The sequence below is a fragment of the Erythrolamprus reginae genome, chromosome 2, assembly GCF_031021105.1.
Source record: "Erythrolamprus reginae isolate rEryReg1 chromosome 2, rEryReg1.hap1, whole genome shotgun sequence".
NCBI lineage: Eukaryota > Metazoa > Chordata > Lepidosauria > Squamata > Dipsadidae > Erythrolamprus > Erythrolamprus reginae.
In genome coordinates, this window is record NC_091951.1 from 88,514,802 (window position 1) to 88,526,137 (window position 11,336).

Here is an 11,336-nt window from a genome sequence, read left to right on the forward strand (position 1 = left end):
TGCTAATAGATCAGTCCTAGAGGAGATCAACCCTCACTGCTCTTTAGAAGGCCAGAACCTGAAGATGAAACTCAAATACTTTGGCCACCTAATGAGAAGGAAAGACTCACTGAAGAAAAGCCTAATGCTGGTATAGTTTGAGGGCAAAAGAAGAATGGGACGACAATGAATGAAGTGGCTGGATGGTGTCACTGAAGCAGTCGGCGTGAACTTAAATGGACTCCAGAGGATGGTAGAGGACAGGAAAGCCTGGAGGTACGTTGTCCATGGGGTCACAATAGGTCGGACATGACTTTGCAACTACCTACCACAACAACATATGCTAATTTAGTCTCTTTGGTATTCATTAAGCCTTCAATGTATAATAAGTTCAATGTATCTTGTTCATTGTACTTCTGATGTCCTTTTTTTCTTCTTTAACTATCTGGTCAACTTGCAACATTCCACTCCCACTTATGGTCCATGGTAAATAGAGTCTGTCAATGTCTTTGCATGGATGAAAGATATGATTCATTGTCATTATTTTTCTGGTCTTCCTATCCAGAGCTTCTACTTCACCTTGAGTTTAATGCATCATTCCAAATGGATATCTAATGACTGAAAATATCTAGGTTCTAATCACCTTGATATATCCACCAATGAGTTTGAATTCTAAAATTTTCTTCACTCTTCTGGTGTATTCACTACTAACCTTCTTCTTAATTTCAGTGTGCTTGAGCCTGGAGGATGTCCTGGTCTATCACTATTTGTTTTCCATTGTCCCATTGATCTTTGCACAAAGTTTCTGATATTTCTACTGATTCCTGTTATTTTGAGACACTCGATTATCCAGTGATGTGGCAGGGAGTCAAATGTCTTCTTGTAATAGTCCAAACTATAGTTTTTTTGTCAAGGATTATCAAAAGATACATGGAACAAAAGATGTATCTTTAACAATATTTCATCCTATATATGTTAATTTACTAACCGAAGAATATAATTTATTAACTGGTTAAAAAGAGAAACCTAATGTTGATATTCTAAGATTTCATCTTATATTTTAATCAAGTTTAAGATTTTATAATGTTTTTAATCTAGAAAGTCAGAAAACAAATGATAATATACAGTGCAGTTGCGCACAATTCTCCTTCTTTGGTATACAATGTGAAATAAATAGTATCCCTCTGTTAAGAAATAACATTGAATGAACTCACCTTATTTCGGTTTGGAGGAAATTTCAAGAAGCGTAGTACTATGCAATGCTAGAATGTAAACAAAAGAGTGCAAAATTAATATGATTTAGTAATTTGAACTATAGGCTGCTATCAATTAAAATAAAAGTGATTAAAATAAATCACATTTCTTTCAGGTTGAATATAGGCAAATACATTTTATCCAGCATGCAGCTCTCAGATGAAATGAGGCAGCAACTTCATCAGAACATGACGTGTTCGGGTCAGCAGGTGACTAAATCAGAGTTCAAAATAAGTAAGCTGTGCTTAGAGACAATCCTTATTCTAGACTTCAAGTGAGTTAATTAATCCCATTACACCTGAATAAGTGGCTCAGTGGCCAAGACACTGAGCTTGTCGATCAGAAAGGTTGGCAGGTTTGGCGGTTCGAATCCCTAGTACAGGTCTCCTGTGTGAGCAGGGGGTTGAACAACATGACTTCCAAGGTCCCTTCCAACTTGTTACCCTAGGATTGAAACCTGGTAAAACTGTGGCCATTTCAGCAATGTTACAGTCAGCTACAGTCATGCGATTGTCATTTCCCACACTCCCTGTCAGGTTCCCAGAAGAAAAATCAATGGAGAAACCTGCAGGAAGTTGGTTCGTTCCTTCTCCTATTGCTTTTTTGTCCATTTGTGCTCATTTAGTTTCCCTGTCTGAGAAAGGGAATATTTCTGAAATGATAATCCAACAGGCCATTGGATATTTACTATAATGAAATAAACACTTGGGACGAAATGGCATTTGTTGGGTTAATAAACTTAGAGAGAAAAAGCAGCAGAACCTGCTCTGAACTCTTCAATATGCATGTTCAACCTCTATTAGGACAAAAAGAACAGAATCAGCTTAAGGCATTTAGAGCATAAAATGTAAACTCTATACACCCTTGGGTTTTGTTTTTATTCTATTCTTTTGCTATTGGGACCGATGTCAATGAATACAAATTACTTTGTAAAATACATGTCTCTAAGTATAATTATTTTCCATTACTCTAGCAGAAGCCCATTAATCTATAAACAAATTATATTGTGACTAGAAAAGTAATCAAAATTAAATGCTGGCTATTAGTTGATCATTAACATTAATCTTAGGTATTATGATGCATCTTCATAATATATAAAGTAGGTAAACCACTGTTTATATCAACTCCTTCCCAATACATGTAAAGAGTTTCAAGCAACTATTACTAATAACCACTTTTGGGGTTACAGCTTTACATATCATGGATGCTTTCAAACAACAGCAAGCCAAATTACTCAAACTACTACAAATTACTCAAACAATTTTACTAACAATGGCTTGCCTTCTTTTTGTTCATGAAATAAACTATGGATTTACAAATTACAACTGGATGCAATATTGAGCTCTACCAAGTATGTTTTATCTTGCCCTTCCTAAAACCCTGGCAAAGAACTGATAAAATTATAATGTTATCATAAAATAGCACATTTTTAGTCTTTCTAACCCAAAAGGGCGTTTGAAAGAAAGTTTACATACGGAAAAACATATATCAGTATATCCACACAATAACTTCCAAAACTAAGCAGAATAGAACCCAAAGATCAGGTTCAAAAATTGGGCCAATCTTTTCTACGGGGGGGGGGGGGATCAGACAGTTCCCTCAGTGCAAGCCTCAGAGAGAGGCCTTTGGGCAATGGCTCCAGAAAATGGTGACTTTGTTATTCTAAGCCTTTCCCTCCTCCTTCCTAGATAAGGTTGCCCCGACCCTCTGGAATCAACTCCCCCCAGAGATTAGGATTGCCCCCACCCTCCTTGCCTTTTGCAAACTCCTTAAAACCCACCTCTGCTGTCAGGCATGGGGAAATTGATTCCCCTGGGCAGTTTCCACTTTACGTATGGTTTGTATGAGATGTATGATGGGTTTTTTATATTAAGGGTTTTAAATTGTTTTAACCATTGGATTTGTACTGTTTTGTTGTTGTGAGCTGCTCCGAGTCTCCGGAGAGGGGCGGCATACAAATCTAATTAATAATAATAATAATAATAATAATAATAATAATAATAATAATAATAATAATAAATGAGCAGAGCATATGCAGCCTGCCCCATGTTTCCCAATGTACACACCCCAGACAGATATAACATGAGGGGAGGACAGAGAGACATTGTAACAGAGAACAAACTACAGATGACTGCAGATAATAGGACTGGAAAGAATTCCAAAAGCCATATTGTACATGTATGTCCCACATTGGTTTAAAGAAGGTCTTTAAAAAAAGAAACAATTATAAGAATGTCAGGAATCCTTTAATGCGTATTATATATTGGCTAACCCCTCATTTAAGAAATAGTTTACCTCTTAAGCTGAGATATAATTGTGTGTCAAAAGTCATGTAGCATTCTTTGTAGCTTGACAAAATGCATAATGCCTGCTTAAGCCCAAGACATTAACCTCTACAGTACGGTTACTTCTTAAAAGAAAAAAGAATGGCAAAGAATGCAATCCTGATATGGCAGGTCTCAGAGGCTTCCAACAGGGCCTATGCATTATTTTCCCTTTTCAATAAAAAGTATTTTTCTTAATATTTTTGGATAGAGGAACTCTGACCCAAACATAAGAGATCATAGCATCCTGCCTCTCTTAGGACATCATAGCAGCTTTCTTCCCTGCATATTTAGCCTGCGATGTCAAATGCAGTTGCTTTTAAAAAGTATGACTCAGGCACTTTGCATCAGTTTTAAAGGACTTGCTTTCAGTCCAGTATTTCTACACCAACGTTAGGAATTTTTTCCCAGGAAGATTTCCAGTAAGAATTATTAAGGACTCTGGATTGACGATGGATTATAACAACTTCCCTTTCCAGACAATCTGGCAGAGGTGAAATGTTTTAACTCTGGATCAGGAGTTATTGCTTGCCACCAGAAATTAGTGGGAGTTTCATCACTGTGGAAGTTTTTTTAAAAGAGACTGGACTGCCATCTGTCAGAAATGGTGTTGAGGGTCTCTTGCTTGGACTAAATGACCTACCAAGGTCCCTTCCCACTCATGTTATTCTACTCTCACTTGTTTTATTCTATTCTACTCTATTGCAGTTCCTCTAGGGCAGGCAAAGTTGGCTCTTCTATGACATGTGAACTTCAACTCCCAGAATTCCTAAGGTAGCATGATTGGCTCAGGAATTCTGGGAGCTGAAGTCCACAAGTCATAGAAGAGCCAACTTAGCCTATCCCTGCGTCTGGGGATATCAAGGAGAGACCCAAGGCGCGCTTTCCCAAACCCATGACAGTTCACCTCGCTTACTTCAATTTTGCATTCTTTTGGGGGAAAGCAGAACTGAATTATTTCAAGCCTCCCCTCTCCCCCCCAAAAAAGCCCTGAGGGGCGCAGGAGGGAAGCTGTGGCGTGGTCCCACAGTCACGTTAATGGGCCCGGGAGCGGAGATTCTCCCCCCCTCCCCAAGGAAAAGCCGGGATCGACCGGGAATGACAGGACTTCCCCCTCCCGGCCCACTAGCGTGACTTGTGGGACCGCCGGCCGGAGCAATGGGGAGACCGGGGGGCAAGGAGGCGGGGCGGAGCGCTACCCGAGAGCAGAGAGGGAGCCGTTGGCCGCCGCCTCGAGACAAGCGCGAGGCGAACGGCGGGCAGCGCGCGGGCTTTCCCCCCTCCCTTTCCCCCCTCCCTCTCCCGGCGCCGTTACCTGTCTGTGGGAGACGACGAGGCTCTTGTTGCCCTCCCCGTGATATCGCCATTCATTCTCATCCATCTTCTCCGCTTCCATCCTCCGGCCGACGGCACCTTCTCCTTACGGTTTCCGGGCGGGTTTCCTCCGCCTCGTTCTCTTTCTCCTTCTTCCTCTTCACCTCGGCTACCAGCGCGGCTTTTTATCGCCTTCCTTCTAATGCCCGCCCACAAAAACCCAAATAGCAATGAGAGCACCTTTTCCGATCTACTCAGGAATCGTCATTCACCGGTCAACCAACTCCGCAGTTTTCGACACACACACTAAGCTGGCGCCCCGGGTTAGAACAGGAAGTTCCACCTTCCGCCATCGGGCAAGTGGAAGTCACCAACCCACGGTAATAGTGCAAGGCGGTGAGGGGGTGGGACTTCCTGGCCTAGCCATCTTTAATGAGGGCAGAAGCTTCCGCTGCCGTGGTCGCGAGGATATGGGGGTGGGGTGGGGATGCAATCGAGCCTCTGACTTGAGGGAATAAGGCTTCTCCAACTTTACTGAGCATGCGCAGAAGAATATTGGGCAAATATAGCGTGCGGTTGGATTAGTTTAACCGGTGGGGTGATCTCGGGAAAGGTAATGATTTGTTTTTCTTCGTTAACTGCCTATGTTCATATTTTTATTCTTAAGTCATAGGATAATGCAGTCAACCAACACTAAACCAGCGTTGAAGATGGACACAGCACAGAATTTACGCAAATAAAACTCAGTGGGATGTACAGTATATCTGAATAGGCGAGTATAAATTGCTACGCGATGCTGTTGGTGTTATGTTGTCCCTTTCTAATAGTTGAGAGAATGTCACAATAAATTTCAAAAAGCATGTAAACTGTATCAATAACCCTAAGCCCTTAAGGCAGTATTTTTCAACCAGGAACCCAAGGGTTCTTCAAGGGCTAACCAGGGGTCTGTGACTTAATAAGAAAAAAAAATTGTCAAAAAAGAATTAGGGCAAAACCGACCAGGACTGTATCAAGGCATGGGACAATTAGATCAAGCCCCCTTCCCCTGTCTATGAAATGTAATGTGCGGTTGTGAATGAGTTGGTTGATTGATTTTAATATATATGGGATTTTTAGTAGTAATTTTAATTATTAGATTTGTTGTCATGCTGTTTTTTGTATTCTGTGAGCCACCCGGAGTCTTCGGAGAAGGGTGGCATACAAATCTAATTAATAATAATAATAAATAATAATCATGCCTAACCTATGTACCTGCATCATGCTATGCATGCACACTATGTGGTTATTAGTTGTTGCACTTGTTTACCTTCATACTATTTTTGTTTCCGTTGTTAGACCCAGACTGTCCATTGCCTCTTTACATTGTTTGAGGGGAACAGCTTGCTAACACTGCCATGGCGCCAGCTAAATGGAAACGACACTTAACTACATTACATCCCGATGCAGCAAAGAAAGATGTCACGTACTTCAAGAGCGTACTAAACCTGAACAAAAAACAAGCAGCAACATTTGAGAAAAAAGTTAAAATTAGTGAGAAAACTCAAGATGCAAGCTATGCTGTTGCAGAGATTGTAGCTAAGAAAATAAAATCACATACTGTCGCTGAAACCGTAATTTTACCAGCATGCCAAGAGATGGTTAAAATTATGTTTGGACAAAGTGCCATATCTGAAATCAATAAGATTCCAAAATACAATAAGCAGGCATATAGCAGACATGTCAACTGATACTGAAAGTAATGTTCTGAGGAAGATTAAGAATCATAGATTGTTCATACTTCAGGTGGATGAGAGCTCCCATGTCAGTGGTAAAGCACAGCTGCTGGGGGTTTGTTGACAATGATGCTATTGTTGAAGATTTCTTCTGCTGTAAAGAGTTATCGGAAACAACAAGAGGATAAGATGTATATGATGTTATCAGTGCACATATGCAGTCCGGTAATTTGACATGGAAAAACTGCCTCGGCATTTGTACGGATGGTGCAATGACGGAAAATGTCAAAGGTTTTGTGTCACTGGTGCAACAGACAAATCCAGATATCATGGTCACCCACTGCTTCATACACAGAGGAGCACTGGTTGCTAAAACAGTGGGAGAAGATTTAAAATCAGTGCTGGACCAAGTGGTGAAAATAGTTAAATACATAAAGATGAGACCTCTTGAATGTCACTTTTTTGCCAAACTTACAGCTGGTCTTCTAAAGTAGCTTATCTGGCTGATATATTTCAAGAACTCAACATTCTGAACAGTGGTTTGCAAGACAGAAATGAAAACATCTTGTCTTCAAGAGACAAAATAAATGCTTTTCAGAAAAAACTGTTGCTCTGGAAGAAGCGCGCAGTTTCCTGGGAATTTGGCAATGTTTCCCAACATTAAGCTCACCAAACACCAAGACATTGTGCCGTTGATCGTCCACCACTTGGAAAGTCTGTCCAGCAGTCTCAGCAAATACTTCCCATCAATATCTGTTGACCAGTATGACTGGGTTAGGAATCCATTCATTGAGTTTGAATTGTGCGAAGGACAGTTTACTTTGAAAGAGGAAGAGGAGCTGGCTAGCATTTCAAGTGACAGAACGCTTAAACTCAAACATGCAGAGCTCAACATGGAAACATTTTGGTTGTTGGTTGAAAACGAGTACAGTGATCCCTCGATTTTCGCGGGGGTTACATTCCAAGACCTCCCGCGAAAATCGATTATCTGCGATATAGTGGTGCGGAAGTAAAAACACCATCTGCGCATGCGCGCCCTTTTTCCATGGCTGCGCATGCGCAGATGATGGAGCCGGGGAGCAACGAAAGTGCGGAGGCTGTCAATGGTTCTTTTTAATGTCAGCCACCCCCCCCAGCGCCTCCGGCCTCCTCGCCACTACCCCCCGCCCGCCCGATTCGCCCCTCTCACCAGCTTTCTTGGGGCACGAGTCCACCTGCAGCAGCGCTGGCGGCAACGGCTTCTCGGCTTTTAGAATGCCCGCCTCCTTCCCTCCTTCCCTCCCTCCTTCCTTTCTTAAAAAGCACTTAAATAATGACAGAATAAAAAAACCCAGCCCTCACCTGGGTTTCCCTCATCTGCATCGCCTCCTTCTTGTTTCCAAGACGGTTGTACAGTTGCTGTGCCTTTGTCCTTATGGTGTTTGTATCCAAAGCAATGCTCTTTTTGCGGCAGTCTTGTACCCACACGGACAAAGCAGCTTCCATCTTCATAAGGCGTTTGTTTCTAGGCGTCACCATTCTTTTTGCAGCCTTGTTGAATGTCATCAGAGAAGTTTGCCTTATCTTCTTTTCGTCTTTGCGAATGTATCGCACAGTCGATTCGTTGATCCCATAATGCCGACCAACATCTGCATAAGAGCGTCCCTCTTTCAGCATGTCCAAAAGTTCAATTTTCTCTTTAATTGTCAGCATCTTCCTGCTCTTTTTAGCGTCGCCACCTCCGCTCCGCGTGCAACATTTAGGAGCCATCTTCCAACAAGTCTTAACAAGTTCCAAAAGCTCCAAACCACGCGGGGCAAACAACACTGATTGGCCAAGATTTCTGTCCATCAGCAGTCGGGCAAAATTTTTCCTTTTTTTTTTTGCGATGGCAAAGCTGATTGGCCGAGATTTTGGCCAATCAGCAATGGCAGACGTTAGTTTGGTGATGACGTATGACATCATCAGGTGGGAAAAACCGTGGTGTAGAAAAAAAACGCGAACTATTTTTAAATTATTATTTTTTGAAAAACCGCGGTATAGCGTTTAGCGAAAATCGAGACCGCGAAAATCGAGGGATCACTGTACCCTGCAATTGCTGAGAAAGCTTTGCGACTTCTGTTCCTTTTTTCCACCTCATATATGTGCGAGTTTGGATTTCTGACCATGAGCAACATCAAACACAAGAAACGAGAACGCCTTTTGTCTGTCAAGGAAGAACTTTGCATCTGTCTATCCAAAATTCAGCCAAGAATACAGCTGCTGTGCAGAAGGCACCAAGCACAATGTTCACACTGAACATTTTTCCGTACTCGACCTACTCCTGTAAGACTTGTAAATACTGTTGATTAAATGTAGCTAGCATTATCAGTAATCTTTTTTTTGATGTGCAAACCGCACAATTACACGGTTAGTGGACTAGTTTTCTGAAGTGTGTGAGAAAAAATTGCAGGCATGAAATATATTATAGCAGAATGTTGACTTTTTTGAAGTCAAAAAATTCTCCAACAGTCCAACTCACCTCTGAACATTTTTAGGCTGAAAAAAATTGGGGGCTCGCCTTGAAGGGACATAAACGGTACCGGTACATGGTATAGGTTCTGCCAGAAATCTGATGACTCCGAAGGGTTCCCCTGAAGAAAAAAGGTTGAAAAACACAGCCTTAAGGACTCACCTAATATACAAGACTTTCAGTTGTGGCACTATGTGAAGGTGTCTTAAATGGAGTCTTGCATTTTTTGTCCATCAAGGCACACTCAATTGACTTTGTCTTACATATTGGATGTACAGTAAAATATATTTAGTGGTCTGCTTGATAGCAGTTCCGGAAAACTACCAGAGAGTTGTTCCCTTGCTCTAGTGCTAATGAATATGATACGTATACTAACATTGAAATCAAATTTTCAAAGAGAAATGAACAGTGTCCTTAGTTGCTGCAAAATAAAAGGACAGTGTTTATATGTAAGTATAATTTTTCAGTGTGCTGTTATTGCTTTTCAGAAAAACTGGCCTTTTATATAGTTGATTCATATGTGAGATCCCTAGTTTCCACTCTTTGATCTATTTAGGAAAAACATGACGATGACATTAGAACATCTGCAATTCATGCCAGAAGCCTCAAGATATAATTCCTTCTTAATCTAGATAAGACCTAGATAAAATATTTATCCTGAACCTTTCCCTTTGATGTAAATAAAGATGCATAGTGCTGGCTGCCAAGTTGGCTGGACTCAAAAAGGAGTTTGTTTGTTTGTTTGATTCATTGATTGATTTCTATGTCGCCCTTCTCCTGAGACTCAGGGTGGCTCACAATATTGTACATGCTGCAGACATTCATGGAAGTTATGGGATCAATGGGTGTTAGCTTTGATGGCAGTGTTACTGCCTCTGAAGGCCATCTGCTGGAAGATTAATGGATATCCTCGTGAAGTCGGTAGGTTGCTGTGAAAACAGATAGTTGGACATGATGGACCACTGGGGTTGCAGTCTGTCAGGTGATTTATATACTGTAGCTCCTCATCTCAGTTGCAATTCTGGGCAATGAACGCAAGATCAAAAAACCACAGAACTAGAATAAATAATAACAAAACGATAATAATATAATAGCAGAATGGCATCCAATCACAAACAAACTGAAACTTCATAGCTTCAGTAATGTCAGGAAAAAAACAACATAATGATGGATTTGTCCAAGCTGTTATTGTTATTATTTTTAAAAACCGTTCACTTCTCAACTAAAAAGGCTCCCAGAGCAGCTTACAGAACAGTAAAATAGTAACCCTTGTTTGTCCTGAGGTTTAAACTCTGCATTAGAATAACTCTGCAACTTAAAGGAAATGGATTTCAGAGCAATAATAGAGCAAGTTCTGTATATATAAAGTATAAGTGGCAAAATCTAAATAGTTGTGCTTAAACTTCAGACAGTGATTATTTTAAAATTTTGGTGGCATATTATTTTAAAGCATTTTTAGCTGTGGAAAAACTGAATTTATTTGATATGGTCTTGTGGTTTTAAACATGAGGGAGCCTATTTCATCATTAAAAAACTGTGGTGAGTGTTCAGCATATAGATAACATAGATTACTCAAATAACTTTGGATTTACAACTAGTATATATGAATATATGAAGCAATGTGTAAATAATTGGCATATTTGGTTGAACATATCTATATTACAAAATATTGTGCTAATAATTACTTGCAATTATTTGGGAAAAATAAAGACTTCTAGTTTGTGGAAATAATGTACAAATCTATATGAAAGAACTACATCCTACTATAAATGGATTTAATCCATATTCTTTGATATTATAATAAAAATAATGGGGCTTTGGATATGGCGGTTCAAGGGATCTTAAATTACAAGATATGTTAAATTAATATTTTTCATAATTCAGATTATTCTACATAAACAGGCTACAGTAATCCTTCACTACTTTGCGGTTCATCTTTTGCGGATTCGCTACTTCACGGGTTTTCAAAGGGGGCTTAAATCCATTGAAAATTTTAAATACATTAAAATTCATAAAATTCTTCTACAGTACTACTGTACTCTATTAAAGAAATTGGTAGGATGTTACGTGTAGTTCCAGCTGAGAAACATTATATAGAATGACTGTCTAATGCAAAGGGTGGATTTTAAAAGTCCAAATACTCGTTAAATACATAAAAAAATATCTTTCCTCTACTGCACGGAAATTAATTTTTCACGGATGGTCTTGGAACGCAACCCCCACGAAAAGTGAGGGATTACTGTACTGTGTTCTGCCCGATTG

At 40.2% G+C, this 11,336-nt stretch overlaps 1 protein-coding gene and 1 long non-coding RNA gene across 2 annotated transcripts in view; one reads left to right on the top strand and one right to left on the bottom strand.

Annotated features, from left to right (window-relative positions):
- The window catches only part of IPPK (inositol-pentakisphosphate 2-kinase), a 37,658-nt gene extending 32,405 nt beyond the window's left edge, over window positions 1-5,253 (bottom strand). The window contains exons 1-2 of the mRNA XM_070738610.1: window positions 4,873-5,253; window positions 1,194-1,241 (exon numbers count right to left, since the gene is read on the bottom strand). Coding sequence (XP_070594711.1) covers window positions 1,194-1,241; window positions 4,873-4,953 — 129 coding nt within the window. The 5' untranslated portion in view covers window positions 4,954-5,253. The remainder of the gene's footprint in view (window positions 1-1,193; window positions 1,242-4,872) is intronic.
- Window positions 5,254-5,415: 162 nt separating this feature from the next.
- LOC139160570 (uncharacterized) lies at window positions 5,416-9,799 on the top strand. The gene is made up of 3 exons (XR_011557963.1): window positions 5,416-5,643; window positions 6,207-7,513; window positions 8,606-9,799. It is a non-coding gene; the product is annotated as an uncharacterized lncRNA (long non-coding RNA).
- Window positions 9,800-11,336: the final 1,537 nt, after the last annotated feature.